The following is a 23111-nucleotide window of genomic DNA, read 5'->3' as shown; positions in this document are numbered from 1 at the left end:
GACAGGGATAAGAGGGAACAGCAAATGGGATCAGGGGAGGAGCTGATTGGGGTGTGATCATCACACACAGGTTAGATGGGAAAGCAAATGGAAGAGGACTTTGAAGAGGAGAGTTAATAGGGATGTAGTAAGTGAGGTTTACCTGGCTAGTGCCTAGAGTAACTCTTGAAAGCTTCAGGTTGTGTGCATGCTGAAGTTATTAAACAGTTGAAGGTAAACACCTGTTTGGATATGTTGATTGTCTGTGATCTGGTTGTCTATGTCAGCTTGTCCGTAAACCTCCTTGCAGAAGGTCTAAATACTGTTCATTTGTTTCTCTTATATAATTTCATCTTATTTCAGGCATGTGGGTGGAGGTTTTTTCCTGTGGGGTGTTGTTGTTTTTTTGGTGTTTTTTTTGTTTTGTTTTGTTTTGGGTTTTTTTGTTTTTTTTTTTTTTTGGGTTTGGGGTTTTTTTGTTGTCAGGGTTTTTTTTTTTTTAATCCTAGTTAAAATGTTAGTTAAGTTAAAACACTTTGGTGCAAAGAATCAGCTTTTTTGATGCCAGCAGTTTCATCACAGGGAAGGCTTGACCATCTTGTATTGGTTTTTGTGCCTCTCTATTTGAAGATCTGTAGCTGCATAGGTTGACAAATACTGTTGTCTATTTGGACAAACATGAAACCAGAGCTAAAAATAAAATGATGCTCTGGTGCCTTTTCTTAGTATTCCCTCTCCTTTTTTCCTTGTCGTCACCAAGTTTTTCACCTAACTTAGACTCACTCTTGGTTCCTCATCAATATCCCTTTCCAAAAACTGACCAGACATTTGTTACAGAGGTATTTGTAGCAGTTGCAGATGGTCTGTGATCTTGACAAATATGAAGTATTGGACTTTCTGTAAGCCTGAAACACCTTCCATGTTGTTACCTTAAGAAGCTTGATGCCATGGCCTCTAGAAACAATCTGTGAAGTACCTGTAGTGGAAATCACTGAATCACAAAGTTGTCCAGGAGCAGCAGTGAAACTGACCTATAGAACTGGGAATTTAAAATAAAATAATTCGTCACTGCAGTATAATATTTGTATTTCTGTTTTTATCCTTGGATGCTGCTGGCAACTAAAGAATCCTCTATCCTTTTTTTCTCTTCAGTAAGTCTTGGAGACTTTTGCAGCAAGCAGGTTAAACCTTAGGTTTTTAAGAGTAGTTGGTATAAAATATGTACATGAAGCTCATGTAGAGGGAGACTGATTTGAGTTTCTGGTGTGTTTCTTCAGGCTTTCAGCATAACAGGTATTGAAAGGAAATATATAATCAGAGAGATTTGATGAGACTCGTAGAACTAAGGAAACTGAATTCATTTTAATCTGAACTTTTTTTTCTTAAACTGATTCTGTGTGACTTACCTCTAGCATCCTTATTCTCTGCTGGCTTTCTTTAGATTTGCTCTTTTCCCTCCTACCTGCAGGGCAGATGTAGAACAGCAGAAGTTCTGTGGCTAGAAGTATGTGCTTTCTCAAGTGTGATCATTGTGGTGAGGTCATACCAAAAAGCTGACTAACAGGGGAATGAACTCTTGCACAGCCAACAAAACACAAAACCCTACTCCTCCCAGATTTATATTGCACATTAAATTAACATTTCTAGCCATGTTTCTTCCACATACAGGGGAAAGGAAGAAGTTACTGTGGGATGCAGGAGGGAAAATTCTACCAAACATTAGAGAACCCAGACCTTGCATCTGTAGATCCTTGCCAGCAAGTTTATGTTCAGATTTTTAAACCTATCTGGTTTTTTTTGTTCATTACATTTAGACTTTGAATGTGCACTTTTATTTCACTCACTAGAAAAATAATGTTTTCAGAAGAAAACTCTGAATGTTTTGATTTCAAGAGATAAGTGAGGACGTTACTGACTTGAAAAAACTTGGTGCTATTTATTTAAATCTGCAGTAAAGCCAGATGAATAAAATTGAAGGTCTTCCTTGCAGGTGATGTGAATATCAGGATTACCTTGACAGCTTACACAAAAATCCCCCTGTCAGCCAGGTAGCATTCTGCAGTGTTTGATGAGCTGTGTGTGTACAGCACAGCTTTGCTTCTGTTTGGAGTTCTGAAAGGGTCTCGAATCATTGCAGTAGTCAAACATTGTTGGTTTCCTTCCAGTGTGAAAACTAACACTGGCTTCCTATGGAATGTGTCAGTCAGGCTCAGATAATTTCAAAGACTGAAGCAAGTGTTTCTGTAAAGCTCTTGGCCATGTTTTCTTACGTGGATAGTTATTTTTCTTTTACAGAACAAGCTGCAGGTAAGGTCCAGGCTTCATTTGAAGTTTGCAAATGTGGGCAATTGGAAGAGGTGAAAAATGTACCCCGTGCCAGTCCATCAGGTGGCATGTGACACCAGCAAACGCTGCAGTGTGTCTTGCTTTGGTCACCTGCAGACTGGAATTTCTGGTACTCACCTCTTCTGCTCCATGTGACACCAGCAAACGCTGCAGTGTGTCTTGCTTTGGTCACCTGCAGACCCAACCTGAGACTGGAATTTCTGGTACTCACCTCTTTTGCTTTCTGAACCATGGCTTGGAAGTGAGGCAGAGAATGTGAGGAGTGTTATGGGAAGGCTTTCCTTACTCCTGCTGTTGTCAGCATGGATCTAAGATTCTAAAACTTGGTTACTCTTTAATATATACCAATTTTTTTTTTGATCGGTGGTTTTGGTGGTTTTTTCTTTTGTCTTTGTTTTTTGTTTTGGTTTTTTGTTTTGTTTCATTTTGTGGGGGGGTGTTTGGTTTTTTGTTTTGGCTTATCAGTTAGAAAATTAGAGCTGTGGACTTTGAGTTTAACCTCTGGTGATAGTGGGTTGTGTTATGTGTAAAGGTCAGTGTGGGGAACAAAAAGTGGCAGCATAGAACTAATTCTTTCTCCTTGTCCTTTAAATGGTCCTAAATTAAATGCAGTACAGGAACACATCCCTAACAAAACATTAGTTACTTCTGCAATCTAGCTTGTGAGCTGCTGTCTTCCTTCTAGTTCAAAGAGAAAATCTTAGGGGCATCTTGTTTATCACTGCTTTTGCTGTGGAATTTGGGGCACTCCTGGTACCCTGCCTTGGCTAAAATCTGTAGAGCTGCTTATAACCCTGGCAGGTCCATCAGGAAACGTGTGGAAGCCTCCTGGGCTCTGTTTGGTCCCAGAAAGGGAGGGTGGGTGTAGTGTTGTGTTGTGCTGAACAGATCCTGGCCGTGTTTCCCCAATGGGGTGCAATAGGATCATGTTGGGATGTCCTGTGGAGGCTGTGCAGAGTGGTGTGGATACCCCTGCACTTGGAGAAATGAAAGAACACGTATTAATATGGTATTGATTTTTTTTAATCCACAGAAATTAACAAATTACTTAAACCCTAGGTAGTCTCGAGTATATAATATACATCTGTGCTTCTGCTTTTTAAAGTTTTCTGATTTTAATAGCAAATTTGAAATGTTTCCTGTGTCAGTTTCTCCAGCCCAACTCTGGAGTGTGGTGTAAGAGAGCAAATAATTCCTTCCTAATTAAGAGAGTTTGTTGTATATTGAAGTGATTTCTGCATCCTTCCGAAACATCAGTGTGTACTCAGATATGTGCTGGGTATTGGTAATGATATTACTGTTTCTGTAGTAGTGCCATAAAAATTAACTGGCAGCTATTAAATAGCTTTAAAATATCTCTCTGTGTCTATTGTGTAGATTCACAATATTTAGAAATAATCTTTTAACAGTCTTTCAACAAGGAGAGTTGCAAATAGAAAGCAGCCTATGCATGCTGGGCTCTCTGGTGCATTTGGAGTGGCTGGGGCAAATAAACAAAGCAGGTTAAATACAGAAACCAGAGTTGTAACTTTCCTAAAAGGTTCTGGAAAAAGAATTAGAGTAACATAATTCGAAGGAGAAATAATTTAATATGAAATTATTGTTAGGAATAACAGACTTTCTGAAATGGATTGGCAGATTTGCTCATCTAATTTGTTACAGTTTTTACATCTTTATTGGCAGGGTTAAGTGGCTTGCATCTTTATAGCATAAGGTAATGAAATATAAGGGAAACTCAAGCATTAGTCACAGCTAGTAAGTCATTGAGCAAGTGACAAAACACAATTTACAGCAAAGAGATTATTGTATTATTTAATGCTTTAAATATGTGCTGTATCAAAATGTTAGTGCTGTCCAGCAGAGCAAAGGATGGGCTAAAACTGTTAAAGGAAATGCAATAGTTTATTGTTCTGAAGTAGTGAAATTGTCAAAGGGCTGCTACTTAGTGTCATCTTTGACTGTCAGCTTTATTCACAGGATAGTACATGTAGCACGATGCAATGTGTAAAGTGTGTTTGTAGTAATTAGAAGTCACCCGTGGAGGTGTGTAAACCATAGATAAGTAGCTAGCGTAATAAATTCCTAAAACCTACACACATTCTTATGTGACATGGATAAAAAAGTCTTCATGTCGATTTTGTGTTGTGGAAAGGATGCAGGATCTTGAGCTAGGGCAGAGGATTGCCTTTGAAGTTGATGTGATCTGCCCTGTGGGGCACTGTGTGTGCACAGCAGCAGCAGAGGTGGTTGAGATTGTCTCAAGTGCAGGTGAGCTGCAGAGGATTCCTCTAAGGGGAACAGTGGTAGAGGGAAGCAAGTTCAGGCTTCTCTCTGCTCCACCTGGAGGCAGGGTTGATCTGACAAGCTTGGTAGTACACATGAGTAAATGGCTCTGAGAGATGCAGAGAAGTAAGGGAAGGTTGTTTTTTACACGCTGGTCTCTGACAGGTGAAGGGCCCTTTTGTAGCACCATTATTTTCCTGCTCTCATAGACCTAATTTCTGGTGGGAATCTTCCCTTCTCACCTCTTTATCACTTAAGTGTGAGGGTCTCATAGAAAGTGTTTTGATTTCTATTGAGTTAATAGCTCTAGAACAAAAGTGTTCTGGAGCTGTTTTCTTGCTTTTTATATCATCCTGTTGTTCCTCTCATTTCTCTCATTCTTGTTTCTGCATGTTTAAATTCCTATTATTCCTGTTTATCCTGTGGCATACATGCTTTCTTTTTCTGTTAGCTGATTGTGAAGCTTGAGTTTTCTGTCATACAACTTCTGATGCAGCTCCTACTCAAGACTTACCCTTACCTTCAGGTCTAGTATCTTGGCCTTGGACTCGTGAGTGCTACCAGGATGAAGTATTAGGAGTTATGCTTGGTTGTGAGTCAAATTGTTTGCAGACAGATTTATGTCTTCCTCTGCCTTTTCTTTTGCTGTTTCCCATTAAATTTTACCTCTGCTCATGCCCTTATCTCCCTCTTGCCTTATGTTTCCTTCAGCTGTATTGCTGTTGCCTTTTGGTATTTCATGAGCAGCATTGGCAGTTTAGGACGAGCAAATCACATGAGTACTTTTTCCATTGCTTAGATAAAAAGCATTGTCCAGGGAAAATGGCACAGGCAGGATGGTTAAAGGTCTCTGGCAGCTTCTAAGGGGAAAGCTAGAGGGAGGTGGTCTGTTAAATGCATCTTTCTTTGCAATCTCTTGCTGGGCCAAAGCAGGTACACTGTCTGCTCAGGCCATGTTATCCTGGAACAACAAACCCAGCTGCAGTTGGTCTTGATCATTTCTGGTGGGATTTCATACTGGGAGCCGTGTGATGTGTCTTGGACTATTAGTACCTTAACTCTGGCTGTATAATCTGTGCTGTGGGTGCTGATACACCTGGCTTCATCCAGCAGAAAGTGTCTGGCAGAGCCAATATGGAACTGGAGCCAGTGAAGTCTATGATCCTTTCAGTTCTGTTCCTCTCCTTAAATGTGGGTCTGCTTGGCTCAGGGGTTGACTCATGTGGCCTTGTCAATTTTGTGTCACTCAGTGCATGCTGCAGTGCTGTGGATCTTCTTGCCTGGAATTACAAGAAGACATTGCAGACACTTCTTGTCTGGGTGAAAGTTGGTTATTCTTGTGCTTTTAGTCCTAGACCTGATTTCTAACATGTAAGAGGTGTGGATATAGGGGCTGGCAGAGCACAGGGAGAGGCAGAAACAATGTAAGAAGTGAGCATTAACAAGTCACATGGTGTCAAAGTAAAACAAAACCATAGGGAAGTCAAGATAGTAGTGTATTTTTTTATGAAGTGAGGGAGGATGGGTGTTATCCTATGTTGTCTCTTCCCTGGGGAAAAAAGCATCTGTCCATCTGTCAGTGACCTGGAGGAGGTGATGGAGGATGCCCAAATTGCAGATGACAGCCAGCAGTCAGTGTGCTGGAGGTGCTTGTTCAGAGGGACCTGAACAGCGCTGGGCCAACACCACCCTATGAAATTCAGCAAGGAGAAACATGGAGTCCTCTGTTAGGAGCTACTGACTTCAGTGCCCTTTTCCTTCCGTTTTCCTGTGGTTTTTCCTCCCCAGTTTTCCTTGCTGCCGTTCCCTAAATATGGCCCAAGACTTGTCCAGTCCTACAAGTTCTTCCCTACGATTCCATAGTGAGTCTCATAGCCCTGTTGGCATTAGTCCCCCAGATGGGGAAGGTGATCTAGGCTCTAGGGATCCTCATTGGAAGTTTCAAGGCTGAGCTCAGTAAAGCCTTGAGCAGCCTCATGTTCTACCAAAAGCTGACTGTTTTCAGCAAGAGGTTGACCTGGAGACCTCTGAGATCCATTCTGACCTGACTTTCCCAGTTATTCTAAAAGTTGCTGCTGAACTGTAAATAAGTTCTGAATGGTTTGCTCTGTTTGCATCATAACTTGCTGATAACAATCTGTATTTTAAGTCTGCATATTACAGTCTTGTTTGGCCTGTTGATGATACTTCAGATACTTAGAGGCTGGCAAAATACTTCCACTTCTGAATCACTGTTTGTGTTGAGTTTGTTAAAGCAGTGCTAGCATTAGAAGCTGTATACTGTCTCTTCAACGTGACTTTGTTAAATCAGCGTTAGAAACTTGTCAGACTTGTGGACGAGTTTTAAACAAGTTATACTATTCTGTTCAGTTGCTACAAGTGGTACTTAAATTGTGGCAGTATGGCATGCTGGGTTTTTTATTTTTTCAGAGAGTCAACTGTGTATCAGAAGTACTTGAGGTGTGAGCTGTGAGGCAAATTCCACTCTAAGGCATCTAAGCCAGGACTTCTTATATTTTACTGCATGAATAAATTCAGATATCTGTTCACTGTGTGCTGTGAATCAGTGCAGTAAGGTGACAGTGGAAATACTGGTTTTGTAAATTAACTTTTTAAAACTTCACAAGATGGCCTGCTTTCATGGCTGACTCTGGTCTTTTTGAGAGGAGGGGGGAATTCCCTTTTGAACAATCTTGGTGTTCCTAAACAAATGTTGGCTACTTAAACAGTAGAGATTCAAAATTACAGTGGTCCACATCCTGGACTAGTGCCAGAGCAGCAGGGCTGGGCTAAGATCAGCAGTGTTGTAAAGCCCAGTACTTGGCAAACCTGGAGCTCTGGACAGCAGTGTTGTGCTCCAGTGGGAATCTGGAATGAGGAGTTCTGGGCTCTCGTGCACTTTGGCTGTGACATTCCCTTGCTGGAGCAAGGGGCTGGGGCTGTTTTGTGGGAGGTGCAGTAGCACAAACATTCACACAGTTAAACTGCAGCACCCAGGCAGTTTGTGGTTTGGCAGAGTTCTGTTGGTTGGGTGCATAAAATATTATGGGTTTTTTTAATTAAAAGGTGATGGCAATTCTTAGATGGCTTTTCTTTTTAGGGGTGTGTCAGCTGTGTTGGTGTCCCACTTTGAACACTTCAGAGTGCAAGGGCGAGTGTGCGAGTGTGTGTGTTTGTGTGGCTGGCATGGCATAACAGTGACAACTGTGAATGGATGCAGAATTGCTCTGCCCAGGACTTAGAGGGCTAGAGTATTCTGTTCGTGTGCTCACATAAGTCACTGTGTCTGTAGCATGACTTCCTCGGGGCAGCTGTTTCTTCTGTCAGAGCTAAGGCAGCTCAGCATTTCATCATGATGGTCACAATTCCATCAACAAACTTTTGTGATCACTTCCATCTTAATCTAAGGGAGTAATATATCCTCTTCTAAAGCCATCACTGCTCTGTTGTGGGAAAGGATTGAAGCAGTCATTTGGTTCTTCAATAACTCTACTTTAGCTTTACATGGTTTTATTTGAAATTCCAAAAGAACTGAATAGTGTAAGCTCCATGTTTTAATATTTATCAGCACTGTAAATGTTACTTATTAGGTTCTTTTGTAAGACCACAGAGATTGTTTCCTGCTGTATTTGGTATATAAAGCATAGAGGGAAAGATCAGCAGTGATAATTTCTTGTTAGTTAGTTTGATATGTTTTTTTTAATTATTCCCTTAGTAAAGTTGTAGCTTTCTACTCACTACTGAGCACCTGCCCTACAACCAGCTACCCTAACATGCAGGGGCACAGATTGACTTTTGAAGATAAATGGGCTTATCTATCCAGTTTTTGGTTTTTTTTTCTCAGAGGGAAAAATGTAAAATTTTTATTCATCTTGGCAAAAGTACGGTTCTGTTTCAGAGAAACAACCCATTCTATGTGGGTTTGATCTTGTTTCCATCACTGCGCTTGAGCACTTTGGGGATGGGTGGGAATTGTTGCAGTTATTATCTTTTATTAAAGGTATCTCCTTTTTTTTTGTCCTTCCTATTTCAGATTTAGCCTTGGAATCTAATCCATCTGATCATCCCAGAGCAAGCACAATTTTCCTGAGCAAGTCACAAACAGATGGTAAGCTAAGGTTTTTTTCCAGTTTAACAAAAAAACAGGAAAAAATTGGAAGAGTAACCAAAAGTAACAGCTTAAGAACAGTGCTTCAGTTCTTTCAAAGCATAGGGGTTAGTAATTTATGTATTTACACAGAAACGTGTTTGTAGACCATTTTACTTGACACTTAAAATCACTTGATCTTTAAAAGCTTAAGTATCAGATTTCAGAGTGCAGATCTAGTAGTCTGAAGGAGCAAGGCTCTCTTCATTAGTGTAATTCAAGTTGCAAGCAATGGTAGGTTTTTTAATGACCAAGGACTGTTTGAAAAATTGTTTTAAAGTAAAAAAATTGTAGTTGAAAAAACCTAAGTTTTCTGTAATAAATAATAAGCCTAAGCCATTAGTCTATATCAGTTGCTTTTGAATATGTTGTTTTAAACTGTTTGAATAGTTTCAGAGGATAAATATTCTCCAATCCTGGTTTTAATTGTATAGATGTGTTTGGATTCTCAATTTCTTTGCAGATCCTGTATTTACCTCATAATTCAAATTTGAAACAATTGCTATAGCTTGTGCATTCCAAAAGGCTGTTGAAAAGTGGAGGCATTTCTATATTGCACATATAAAATTCTGTTGTCAAATTCTGACCATAGGACATTTGAAGTTGCAACTAAAAGAAAGTTTAAGATAATCTTTTTTAAATGCTTCTGTTTCTTTTATAGTTGGTTCTTGTTTGAAGCACTGTTTTGCTAAGAAAGTGATGCACTTGTGGCTGCATGTGTTGATGGAAAGCTGCAGTGTGTCTTTTAACTTGGCACAGCTTTGCCACAGAAAAGAATTATTTTGACAGGTCTGTCAGTTGCTGCCCTGCTGTTCAGTCTTGTGGCAAATGGTAGAACTGTCACTTGTATCAACTTTGCAGTGCTCAGATAATCTGTGAGCAGCGGGAACAAGCACTAGCCCGCTTCTCCACAAGAGTGATACCAAGGAAATGAAAAGACCTCTCGTTTTGGGGCCTCTGAGGTCAGTCTTGGAACAGCCAGAGGGCCTGGCCTGCTCACTTCAGACAGCTCTGAGATGAGCAGTGCTGGAGGAGCAGCTCACACACTGTCGGGGTTCATGAACTGGCACTGCAGTCTTCCAGCCTGGCTGCAGAAATGCTCAAACTATGAACGGCCTTGGAGGGGGTAGCATTGCTTCTAAATGTTGTTTGGATTTCTTCAAATGAAATATATTGAATTGTGTCGACTTGTGTTCATGTAGAAAAAGGGCCCTCTAGGTGATGTCGTAACTATTAAACTATTCTCTGGAGTTTGTATTAAATTAATCAATTTTTATGGAGAAGTTGGGCAGAATAATTTATTTTCTAATTTCCCTTGTTCTTCTTTAGTTGACCTTCCATAGAATTAGCAGAATTAGTAATCTATAAGTTCTCTCTCAATGAGATGTATTAAGGATTATGAGTTTTGATTTATGAAAAAAGACTAAAAAAATGTGGACACTCTTTTCCAATTGTCAATTTTTCTAAAAATGTAAGGGAATGTGTGCTGCTAAGGAGTGGTAATGGTCTGAGGTTAGAACTTTGCAGAGGTGCCTGTCCATGCTGGTCCCATTTGAATACTCTGTGCATGTGTGCAGCTCTCCCTCACACCCTGTTGTATTGCTGCTGTCACAGCTGGAAGTTTAACCTTGCAGTCTCTTTTCAAAGACTAACACAGTTTAAAATGATCAAATGACATGGTTGCAGTTATATGATAAATGGTGCACAGCTTGTGCCAGCATCTTTTGTATAGTGAAATACCCTTTTGCCTCCTGCTAATAGGAGGAGAGAGAACACCTAAATAGTGCTGGGCACCTCACTTTCTCCTTGTGTGCCTTTGGCAGGCTCAGGGTGCTTTTGCTGCTTTTGCTTCTGTCTGCTGTTGGATGTTGGACATTGTCTGTTTGAACTATCTGAAATCATCCTGTTTTTCATGATACACAACACCTTTTCAAAGTTGAGATGATTTTCCCTGTAGTGTGATGGGAAGTAGTTGTTCCTAAATGTACATGTGGGTAGACAGGAGTGTGTAGCTTACTAGCTTGATAAAACATGGTATTTTTTCCTCAAACTACTTTTCCAGACACCTAAAATAAAATTTGAAACTTTTAATACTCACATACTTTAGAAAACTAGGTTAATAGAATTACTTTATTGAATGTAAATTGGGAAACCTTTCAGTTCACATTATTTTTGCTTTTTTCTAGTGCGAGAGAAGAGGAAGAGTAACCATATAAATCATGTAAGTAAACTGGATTCTGTGTAAATAATATTAGGATATTGGGACAAAAACTCAAGGAAACAACTGTAGTAGTTGTAGGTATACAGTCTTACACATCTTCCAAATCTTCCTTGGAAGGGTAAAACTGAATTAACTTTGCCTGTCTCTAAGCAATAAGCAGGCCCAATATCACAAAGCATAGAATGGCTGATGTCAAAATCATAACAATTTTTTTTGTTGTCAGTTTTAAGCATTTCAGAACAGTAAGAAAGAAAACATAAGCCAACCTGTCTGTATTTTTTTAAACAAAAAATAAAACTGCATTAATTTCTCAGCCAAGATGGCAGGTCTTGAATGACTTGCTGATTGAGTATTGCTACAGGACTTATTTTAAAAAGTGTATCCAGTGTGAAAAGAGAATAATGAACAAATATCATCAGTATGATAAACAAGTGATACTCCATTAGTTTTAAAATCTGAAAATATGCTCTGAGCTTCTTCCACAAATATTAGTTGGTTTGGACACTTCACTTGCCAAAAAAACCAAAAAATATGCAATGTCATTAATAGGTGGATAAAAACATCATTGACTAGTAAAGGTAAGAATGGAAGTTAATAACAAAGCTTAAAAAAATTGTTGCAATTCCAGCTTTGGTCTGCCAGTACCAAGGTGAAGTGAGATTGAAGTGTTTTCGCTGGCAAACTTCAGCTGGAATGGGAGATACTCCCAGGCAGCTGTTGAGTTTTGAAGGGTGTCAGCATTTTCATACTGAAGATTTCAAAGTTTTAGACAAGGCATTTTAAAAATTCTGGTGCAAACTAATGAATCTTGAATTGTTTGATTGAAATTCCTCCCTCAATTATGATATCCGTGCAATGTGAATGTGCTCAGGGAAGCCTGGGAAGGGTTACATTGGAAGATTTCTTACAGTACAGAATGGACAGGGTTAGGATGGATGATGGAGCATATTGCTAGCTCTAAATAATAATTGTAAAAGTAAGGGTAATAGCAGTACTCTGTTTCCAGATTCCAGATGCTAAACAGAACATGTGTGAAGGGAGCCATGTCAGGAAAAGGTTTCTTTTTTTTTGAAACTGTAACATGACAAAACCCCAAGTGTTAAACTGGATAACCAGAAACTGTAAAGGTGTAGGGTTTAAAAGAAGAGAGAAGGTGATTATGGAGTCACAGGGAAATCTAATAGAGTACATCACAGAGAGCAGAATGGGAGAGAACTGAGAAAATCAGGACTTGATGCTTTGGCTCAGCTATTTCTGCTGTAAGTTATCTAAAATCATGTTGTGTATTACAAGGGATGGTTTATAAATTTATCTTACACAAAGGAACTAAATGGCTGCAAGGTAGCTTACATTGCAGCAGCAACCACTGGAGGTGTAAAGCCAGCATTCAGTGTGCTAAACAAAAGCTTACAGAATCCCTGTTCTTGAATGTATTTCAGTTCTTTTATTCTTTTCTTTTCCCCACCAAGGTTTCTCCTGGGCAGCTTACGAAAAAATACAGCTCATGCTCAACAATATTTATAGATGACAGCACCGTCAGTCAGCCTAACCTTAGAAGCACAATAAAGTGGTAAGGACCCTTGTCACCAACAAGGTCTTGTCAGGGTGGCATCTTAAGGGTTATTTGGGATTTTCTGGGGGTCTTGTCTGTCCCAAAGCAAACTGCACCCTTGAATGGGAGAAGCACAGCACTGCTTCTGCAGGTTGGTCATGGAAGGGTTGTAGAGCTCTGGCTAATTGCTGGAGGGAGCTCTTGTTCCAGTCACACAGCTCAGGGATTCTCCTCTTGCAAAGTCGTTCTCATCATGCACTTGAGGCAGTGCAGAGGTGTGTCAGCACTGTGGGCTTGAGAGGGGAGTTTAGGTCACACTGAAAGCCAAATCAAGAAATTCTCGGAAAATTTGAACTGGATTTTGTGTGGACTTGCAGGAAAAGTTGTAGGGCTGTGTTTGGTACTTTCCAGTGATATTAGTCTGCCCTCTAGTTGTGGAAAGCCAGCATGTTGCTGACTTAGGGTTTAGCTCTGGCCTTTCTGCCATTTCTTCATGAATTTGTTATTGTAGGTAGGTGATACTTATGTTCTCCAATGTAAATGGCTGCTGGAGCTATTTTTCTGGGTACCAGAAAGTCAATTATTTGCACTTACATGATACCAGCTGAGAATTGAGAAGAGAGCTTTATCAAGTAGATTGAGGCCCAGAAGGCTTTACTGATTTAATAGTGTAGTAGAGTTTGGAAATGTCTGCATTGATTTGCTACTTTAAAATTTGGTTTCAGACAAACGTATGCAGCATGTCACTTCTCCTTTTGTAGAGAAAAACTAAACAATAGCCTAAAAATTAATGCTTGTGCCCTTTTGAAGTGACAGTACACATTTTGTACAGCTGACAGCAGATCAAAGTTTTTCATGACAGGTTCCTGTGATGGCAGTGTTCCTGTACCACCACGAATAAAGAATTTGATATTTGCCACAGTAGATGAGTGTTAATATATGAAACCTGTTGCCTCACTTAGCAGAGACTAAAATCTGTTCTTGTCCACTCCTTGGATTATACTGGTATAATGCCATCTTTATTATTCTCTTTTTTAGACAGTTCCTAAATTAGGCAACTAGACAGGGTTAAAACATCTGCAGAATCTCTGCCATGGGATATGTAACAGCAAGGAGAAGTTACATTTTAGTTGGGAATAGTCTACATTTTCACTAAATATCAGCTAATCAGGAAATGAAGGTATATGTTGAGAATGTCACTTAACACTTACTTTGTTGCACAAATATCTGTGCAATGAATGTAAAAGCAGTTTGGCAGGCAGATTTGATTTGGCCAGATTCTGTCCAGACAGTTAAACATCAGAAATGAGATGTGTAGTGCTTGGGGATGGGAGAGGAGGTCACTGCAAAATGGATTTGTAACATTCCACTGAATGACAGCTTTTGCAGTGGAATAGTGTGCATGGAAAATGCTTTGTTAAATCTTTTTTTATTTTCTTGTTGTTTTTTTTTTTCAGTGTAACATTAGCAATATTCTACCATATAAAGAACAGGTGAGTGAAACCTTCCTTTGCTGAAATATAATGACTTTCTTTTGGAACCAGGGATATAAAATCATAGAATCACTAAAACTAGGAAAAAAACTCGCAAGACCATAGAGTCAGATATGGTCTTGGTCACTTCAGTGACAGCTGGTGAAACTTAAAGGAGCTGAAAATTCTGGCACTGTGTGCTGCATGTGTTTTTTCTTTGTACCTCCTCTTGAGCAGCTGTGGAGGGGTCAGTAATGCACCCATCCAAGGGCACATACAACTCCAAAACAGGGAGGGAGGAAAACACACTTAACTCACCACAAACCAGCCTTTGGACTTTGTTCAGCTTTTCCTGAGTACAGAGGTATGGATTGGTTTTGATGGGAGAAGGAACACTCTGTCCATGTACAAGTCACTCTTGCCATTACAGCTAGTTCCAGCATATGCTCCTGAATTACAGCTGACCTTTTGAGGTAATGCTGTTGATGAGTTTCACCTAGTTTCACATTTTGGGGAGAACTTTAGTAGGCATAATACAAGAACATTCATTGTTTAGCATCTTAAATATTTAATAGTAAGGACTCATCATTAAATGCTTTGCAAAAATACAGGGTAGCTCCATACCATATTCTAGGAAAAACTGAACTATAAAATCCTTGATCCTTTTTAATGAACAATGATTTTTAGTAGAGTGTAGTAATACCAATTAAGTCTTATTGCTAAACCAGGGACTTTTGTTTTGTAGAGATTCTGACAGATCATTGGATATTTTTGATGAAAAATCTCACCCTCTCACAGTAAGTAATTTTTGTCCTCTGAGTGTATATCAGTAACATACTGATTTATATTATATAAGTCATAAAAATGTATTAGCACCAGGCCACAATCAAATTGATCTTAAATTGTGTCTTTATCTATAATACAAACAGTGACTTTTGAGATAAGCTAGATCATGAATAGAGCCCAGTCTAAATGTTACAAACTATGTTGGATTTTTATGCTTTGACTATAAACAGAATCATCTGCCCAATTCTTTTGTATTCCATGTCTGAAGTTTCTTGTCTGTCTCTTTTCTCCCCCTCTTGCATAACTGCTTTGTTAGAAGTGTTTTCTGTTTCTTTAGGAAGACATGGTTAGTAGCTATGTGTCTAACCTTTGAAATGACTGCAGACAGGAGAATACAATACATCAAGCATCACACAGAGTAAGCAGCTGTGAGTTTGGCCTTTAAAAAACTGGAAAGGCAACATTTTAAGGCAAATATGCATAAGACTGCTTGCAGTAACAGCAAGGAGCATTCAGGATGTGATTTTAATGTGACTGGGCCTGGTACACCTTTTTAGACTCCCTTAAAGATGCAAAACTCATAGTACAGGGAAGCTCAAGAGTGGAGCGTGTGCTTTTCACATCCAGTTTGAGCACTTCTAGCTTAATGCCTGTCCTACAGAACCATTTACTTTGTTTTTCATGTGAAATTGATTTAGCTAAGATCCAGCAGCTTTAAAAATTGAATTTGCTCTGGGACCTACCTGAGTGAATGCAGTGTAACCTGTTCCGTGGATCTCAGTTGTTAATAAACAGATTTTAATAAAACAAGTTAATGTTTTAAGTTTGTTGAAGTTTCATCCCTAAATATAACCAACTGTGCTAGGAATTGTACAGTGCAATATAAATAAATACAACTCTTTATTCAATTAAATAACTTCAGGACAAGAGCTATATTCAAGATTTCTTGTATGGATTTTAGCACTTCAGAGCAAAAAGGGCAGACCAAAACTGTTTTATGTTGTGGCTGAGACAGTCACAATACAAAGCAACACTCCATTTTCCAAAGGCTTCAAATCATTTTTTATTCTAGCATGCATGCTTTTTAAACATTCTTAAAAACTCCTAAGTTTACACTTTACTCATTGGTCAGAAGAGACAAACAAAGTGCTTATTGGAATAGAGAGTTGCAGGTTTCTCTTACTTATCCTTCTCTCTTTCTTGGTTTCTGTGTCAACAACCTTGATAGAAAATTCTTCCAGGGGTAAACATGGATCCTCTTATCAGACTTCTCTCTGCCTCACAGAAGTCACTGTAAAACCTCTTCCACAATTTTAAATGCCTGATTCTGTTGTTTCCCATTCAAAATTATTTATGTAAGAAGAACTCCATCAGACAATTTCTTTATTTAACAACCTGACATCCTTAGATCCTTTCATATAGCCTCCCTCCTGTTTAATGAGAAAAAATCATTGTGTCCTCTGGGGAGCACTTAAAGGTCTCTTCCATCTTACTGCAGCATACAGACAGAAATAGAGTTGATATAGGGCTGACTGTCACACTTCTGAGGGAAAGGCACACATGGCTTGTTAGTTTCTATAGCAATGGTGTTTTGCCTGGGTACCTACTGTTCCTTCAGAAAGGTTAATTAGCAGGAAGAAATCTCTGAACACCTTGTCTTCTAAAGGTGCAGTCACAAGGAGTCCAAACGCGGCTCTGTTGGCCCTAATGGGACCCAGGTACTTGTGTCATGGATTTAGTCACAAATACCAGTCTTGGTGCTTCCTTTCTCACATCCAGTGTCCTGGTTTAAGACAATTTAAAAGGAGAACACTCTGGAATAAGTTGGCTCCTTCTATAGGTTTAACCGATCCCTTTCCACCAATAAGGAATGAACACAAGTAGATGTAAGTGAAAAAAAGCAGTTTACTAACAAACAAAACAGCAACAGGCAAAAACTAACAGTAAATAACTGTTAAATACCAAACTGCTGAATCTCACATCCTGGGGGACCAAGGAGGGACCCAAAATGCCAGAACTACCCTTCCCAAGATGAGAAAGCCATTAACAGCAGTCTCTCTGAGACCAGAAAAAAAAACCACCAAAAAGAGAACCCAAAATGGGCAAGTCCTGTGCTCAAGGCAAGACCAAGAAGCCAGGAAAGCCAAGACCACACAGCAGCAGGGCCCAGCTGCATTCAGAGCCAAGTGTAAAAGCACCTGGGATAGCACCCACCCATCCCCAGCTTCCCACAGCAGGGCCCTAGAGACAGTGACAGGTTTTGGGCACAGTTAGATGAGGAATACAACCATTTGGGGTTACCTCAGCACATCCAGTCAGCAAAAATGTACTTCCAGATATGCTTTCATACCATGTGTAGCACAGGAATGAGCAGTGTTCCTGCTCATGCTGTTCCTGGTGCTGCATGTCCCCCTTGCAGAGATAACCTCTCTAGGTTAGTGGTGTATTAGAAGGCTGCGTGGGCAGTACTAAGTTAACTTACCTCTGCATTTTACTTGACAATGCTCCCTGGCTATTTTAAACTACAAAACCACAGGAAAATGCTGCTTTGCTTACCTTACAGCTACTAGCTTAGTATCAAGCAGGGATGCTGTTCTCAGCTGCTGTCCTGACCATACTGTAGGTCTAACTTGGACTGTGGACAGAAATCTGTTCAGTATCAGTCTTGCAGAAGCAGTGTGCAGAGTTGGAGCTCTTGAAGTTTCCTCCCTCCAGAAAAAGTGCTAAATATCAAAATGTATATCAAACACTTACTTCAGGATTGCTTTTTTACAGACTGTTTATTTCTGAGCTTTTCTGCTCCCCTGTGTTTGGAAACAGTTTAGCACTGTGTCAGAGTTAAATCTAGTAGTTCATTAGCTTTGTTGTCTTTCTGGAGTCTCTCAAGAATGAGTCCTGTGAAGACAGTGTAAATTATCTTCTAGTTCTACCTGTGACAGAATTATTGCCATGTGTTCTTCAGCACTTCCTCAGCTGGAAGAGAAATCTCATGAAGTCTGTTAATTTTGGCTTTTGAAGAGCCATTGTTTCCCTGGTGTGTATATACCTGTGATTTTCTTGCAGGAAGAAGTTTTTGGTTGTTTTTTTTTTACATCTCTTTCAGTCTGAGGAATGTTCCATGGACAATAGTTAGCACCTAGCAGTGATGATAGTGGTTCATGCTCTTTCCTGTTGGCCCTACAGATCAAACAAGTGTTCAGAAGAGAGACACCAGCTAAAGCTACAGTGTTTTGCTCGGAATGTTTGCAACCCTACAGATCAAACAAGTGTTCAGAAGAGAGACACAGCTAAAGCTACGGTGTTTTGTTCGGAATGTTTGCAATACTGCAAGGCTGCTTCTCTCAGGGTGTAATTCTGTCCTGCCTCTGTGACAGGAAATGGGTGTATACACCTCAGTGAGAAGAAACAACCTGTGCTTTAGAGTCAGTGTTGTAGACAGCTTTTCAGTAATGCCAAGGACTTTGTTTCAGCGGGAGGAAGTCCCAGATGACTACTACAAGCACGACCCTGACCACAAGCACATCTACCGGTTTGTGCGGACGCTCTTCAGCGCAGCGCAGCTGACAGCAGAATGTGCAATCGTCACACTGGTAAGGCAGCTCCGCCTTTGGAGCACCTTCCCCTCTCCTCGTTAAGAGATCTGGGCTGAACTGGCATTGAAATAGTTAAGAGTAGCTCATGAAACCCTGTTAATGAAGGCACGGTACAAGTGAGTTCATTATAGATTTCTAAGTAGTCACAGAAGTGATTAAATAAAAGAGCAGTTCCCTTTTCTGTGTATAAATATGTGACTGTCACTATAGATAGTCACAGAAGTAATTAAATAAAAGGGTAATTCCCTCTTCTGTATATAAATATGTAATGCTTAATTACTTGCCCAATAAAACCCTGTTTGTTTTCATAATACATAACTCACTGGAGAAGCTTGAGTGGGATGCTGTAAACAGTGGGATGTGCTTAGATCATACACAAAGACATTTTTTATTTCAGCTGTGTGCAGGGGAAGGTGTTAGTCTTGAGTTCATATTAACCACAAATGTCTCAAGGGGCCAAGAGTCAGTCCTATAGGAACTCTAGGAGAGGATCTTTCTCATTATTATCTCCTTCAATCATTGCCATCATTCTACCAAACTTTTTTCTTTAATTAAGCCAAAGAGGCTGTAACTTTTTTCCCCAGAATTTAGAACAATACTTAGAATTTAAGAACAATACTAAGATAATAATCTCATTACAGTTCACTGTTTGATTTCAGAAAGCATGATGGACTTAAAAATGTTTCAATGCAATGATTTTTTATTTATATATATATATTTCTCTCTATGTGTGCATATATGTGTATGAAAGAAAATTTAAATACCACAGCATGTATAATTGCTACTTCAGAGTGTCTCTCAAACTGCACTTTGTTGCACACTAAACTTCAGTCTTCATTGTGGCTTCTTTCTGAAAAACAGTGTGAAAGGAGAACAGAACTGTCACCAAAAGACAGTATAGCAATTAAGCATTCTTAGCTTGAAGGACTCTCTTTAATAAGGAAATGAGTAATTAAAAAAGCTGAATATTTACAAGCTATTGAAAATTTGAAAGTAGTTGGAGGTTTTTGCTCTTTCAAAGACAGGCAAGCAATTTTGACAGAACGAGATGACAGGTAACCCTGGGCAAACTATGTGAAGTGTTTACAAAAAATGGAGTTAGTTTTTAAAGTGAATTTTACCGCTAGATGGCCCTGTTATTATAGGAACACCTTTGGGCTATTTGAAGGCTGCAAGCCAAGGAAGGGAAGAAAGCATGGAGAGAACTCAGTGACAAAGATTAATCCTTCCCTTAGACCTTCATAGGTCAAGCTTCCCTTACCAACTAATTTATCTGAAACTACATTAAAAATTTGGATTAAGATGAAGGAATATAAAATTAAAAACAATTTCAATTCAAATTTGAAAGTGCATATTTCTTACTACCTGGATCATTACAGGAGTGAATAGTAGAGAACTTTCAAGGAAGAGAGAGATTCAGCATCCTGGAGTTGGTTTGAGATCTCATGGGAGGAAAAGACCAAGGCACATCTTTGGACTTGGGCATGTCTCACTGCCTAAGCAGTGGGTGATGGAAATGAAGGGATTGAAGTCTGTTCTATACAGAGTGAACAGAAATAGCACTAAAGGCCTTTCACTGTGGAAGGACAGCCATTAACACATCTTTGTCCCATCACTAGAGATCAAATGCAGGTTTTAGCATTTCCTGTTAAGCTACAAGTGCTGCACCTTAACCAGGATGAAAGGCTAATGTGATGGGATCTGCTGTCCAGGAAGGCCCCACTGAGAACCTGCCAGTGACTGTGACTGGGTGACAGAGCTGCAGCAGTGTCTCCCTGAAGGAGCAGTGCTCACTGCTCAGAACTCCCACCTCACTGCCTGTTGTGTACCCTGGTGGTCCAGCTCTTGGGAGAAAATAAAAAATGGAACCTGTAGCTCCTGAAAATTTGGATTCTTAAGTGTAAATAGTAATCACTGATACTTATGTTGGCACACTTAACAGTAATAAATAATCCTATTGGACTGGCATGTTTGCTGCTCAGCTCTGCTCCAGGTCATCATTACACACATATAATTGTGGGGTTTTGTTGTTTGGTTATTTTCCCTTCTTCTTTGTATAGGTTTATTTGGAAAGGCTTTTAACCTATGCAGAGATTGACATATGCCCTAGTAACTGGAAGAGGATAGTCCTAGGAGCTATTCTGCTGGCTTCTAAAGTCTGGGATGATCAAGCTGTGTGGAATGTGGATTATTGCCAAATACTGAAGGACATTACTGTTGAGGACATGTAAGTTGCAAGGTTTGGGTAGTCTACAGTGGTGGGGTTTTTGGGGGTTTTTTTTGTATGTGATTTTTTTTTCTTGTTGTTTATTTGTACTTTTTTAAATAGCACGTGATCATGCTGAGAAAAATCTCTCTGTTGCTATTATATATATATATATATATATATATATAGCGTATATTTAATTTATAGTCTTATCAAAAGGTTTTTTAGAAGGAAAAAAAAAAGTGAACTAAATTTGTCCCTGCCTTTTCTGTTTTAGAATTGGAAGAATTGCAAGGTAAACCATAACTTGGGATTTTCATGTGTGCTTGTGTGTCCAGTTAAGACCTAAACACCTCAAGTCTGACCTCTAGTGCTGCTGCTGGCCAGCAGGTGTTTGTATGGGTAGCTGTGGATACCTGTGTTACTCACAGCCACAGCTTATCCCCTCTGGGTAGGTTCTTAGATGTGCTTACAGTGCTGAAAACAAAGTCCTCAGTCTTATTACTGCTTGTTTTTGTAAGGCTGTTCCTTGGATGTATTTTTGTCTTGTATGTCCGTTTCAGATTTTCAGAAAATTTTAATCTGCTGTCTTTTCTTGCTGCACTCAGCTTTAAGGCAGATTCTGCAGTATGGGAAGATATTCATCCTCGTGGTTCCAGGCTCATACTTTGGGCTGGAGGAGTGTTTATGTGAACTGTAGTTGGCCCATTAGGTTTCCTGTTAAATTCCTTCTCACAAAGTTCTATCTCAGAGCTTTGAAACATCAGTATTTTTGTTTTAACTCTGTTGGCTAGCTTGTTCTCCTATTTCTCTTATTATCACAGGTAGAAATTATACAAATCCAGCTTAAAACACCAGGCTTTCTGGCCTTGCTTTCATGAGATGCTTTGTGTGAGTTAAATCACAGTGCTGTGCCCTGAGCATGTGTCCAGGGCTGTGCAGTGGCAGCCAGTTCTAGCACAGGAGCAGACTGAGCTGGCAGAGCTCTGCACAAGCACTGGGAGGCTGCCTGTGTCATGGGGCAGTGTTCTTGCCCCAAGCTCTCTTCCCTGGATTCAGCCCAAACTAATGGTTCAAATGCAGTAAGTAATTATTCATTTGGGACTCTTTAGGAGGAGGAATATCTAGTTTTCTTCCTTTTAGGTAGGGGGCTGTATTTCTAAAAATGAGGGAGTTTTCTGCACCAAAATAATTTTTATTATTCAAATTATTTCACATCTCAAACAGCAACCACTGTTACTTGTTTTATAGATACCCCTTGCCTGGGAGTTCTTTGTCTCAAAATGCAGGACACTGCCAGCCCTGCTTTCAGGAAAGCACAATTAGTGATTTTATACAATGTACATCTCCACTTAGCCTGGCCCCGAGTGCTCATCTATCTGAGGAACATACTTTAAGCATTGCTGCAAATAACTCTGAGATGGCTGAAGTGGGGTCAGCAAAGCCAGAAGTGCTGGAGTGTACATCTTGCTCTTTTTGATGTCTCTTCTTCTAGCCCTATTTGGGACAAATCAAATTGATAGCACAGAAAATATCTTTAACAAGCAGGATATTTATTCTCTATTGCCAGTGCTGGGTCTCTTGAAATTGTCAGTACTTGCATTTTCAAAGCAGTGGTGGTGGTAAGGAAAATAGATGGAATTTAGGCTTTTTTCCCCCCTCCAATTTGAGGATGGGATTTTTGTAATCCCATCCCATTTGAGATTATTTAGACCTTTGAATTTAGGTACAGGCAGACACTGTACTACCCCCTTCCTGACAGTGGCACAGGGTGTTCATCCCAGGCTCTGCAGCTGGGCAGACTGCACCACTCCTTGGCTGGATAACATCATCATTATAGAGACCTTGGAAAACTGCTTCAAATACTTGGCAAAGTTGTTTTAAGTTTACAAGCCTACTTTCAATTCATGGTTGGTACATAGTTACTGTGGGTTTTAGTAGTTGCTGTATTTTTAAACCAGTCATTTGATAATGAGTATTCCAAACACAAGAGTTAGTGAGAGAAAATAATTGGCAAAGGGTTTCAGTCACAGTTGCATTCTGATGTTGGAGATGGCTGGTGATGCTGCCAAAAAATCCACCCGAAATCCCAGCAGCTCTGCAGCTAAAGACAGCGTGGCAGGACTGTACCAGGTGTCACTCCCTGGGTGGGCCATCCCTGTGCAGCAACAGCCCATCTACAGGAGCTGGTGGCAGGTTTTGTTTGTGGGCTCCTCTGAACTCTCCTCTTGGCTCTCTGTATCTAGAATGATCTCACTAACCTGACAGATGCTCTTGTGGACCCACTGCAAGCCAAGCACAGGGGCTGCACCACTCTGGAACTGGCAGAAGGTTTTAGATCTGATATAGTTCACCAGTTTGCAAATCTCTGTGTGTGTGTGTGTGTGTGTGTGTGTGTGCGTGTGTGCGTGCTTACAAGCCAGGCAGCCCTTGTGAAGCACCTCCTCCCCACCAAACTCTCCCCCACTGCTTGGAGTTGTGCTGGCAGTGCCCCCAGTAGCTCTGGGCTTTTTTAGGAGCTGGGGG

General features: G+C 40.0%; 2 protein-coding genes across 3 annotated transcripts in view; one reads left to right on the top strand and one right to left on the bottom strand.

Moving 5' to 3' along the window:
- PLEKHM3 (pleckstrin homology domain containing M3) overlaps positions 1–23111 on the bottom strand; it is a 128205-nt gene that overhangs the window by 2801 nt on the left and 102293 nt on the right. Inside the window, exon 10 of one of the 2 annotated variants that reach the window (XR_005626664.1) lies at positions 14832–17509. The exons of the other annotated variant lie outside the window; for it this stretch is intronic. The gene's annotated coding sequence lies outside the window, so the exon portion shown is untranslated. Of the gene's footprint in view, positions 1–14831; positions 17510–23111 lie in introns of those variants that run through there. 2 annotated transcript variants of the gene reach the window in all.
- Positions 1–23111, top strand: part of CCNYL1 (cyclin Y like 1) — a 33296-nt gene that overhangs the window by 3766 nt on the left and 6419 nt on the right. Inside the window, exons 3-9 of the mRNA XM_039698438.1 lie at positions 8642–8716; positions 10942–10976; positions 12446–12546; positions 13986–14021; positions 14746–14797; positions 18257–18376; positions 20440–20606. Coding sequence (XP_039554372.1) covers positions 8642–8716; positions 10942–10976; positions 12446–12546; positions 13986–14021; positions 14746–14797; positions 18257–18376; positions 20440–20606 — 586 coding nt within the window. The remainder of the gene's footprint in view (positions 1–8641; positions 8717–10941; positions 10977–12445; positions 12547–13985; positions 14022–14745; positions 14798–18256; positions 18377–20439; positions 20607–23111) is intronic.

Source organism: Passer montanus, unplaced genomic scaffold (assembly GCF_014805655.1).
Source record: "Passer montanus isolate IOZ18808 unplaced genomic scaffold, ASM1480565v1 scaffold1, whole genome shotgun sequence".
In the NCBI taxonomy this organism is placed as follows: domain Eukaryota; kingdom Metazoa; phylum Chordata; class Aves; order Passeriformes; family Passeridae; genus Passer; species Passer montanus.
Note: the sequence above shows the minus strand (reverse complement) of the source record. Positions and strands in the feature narration are given on the sequence as shown.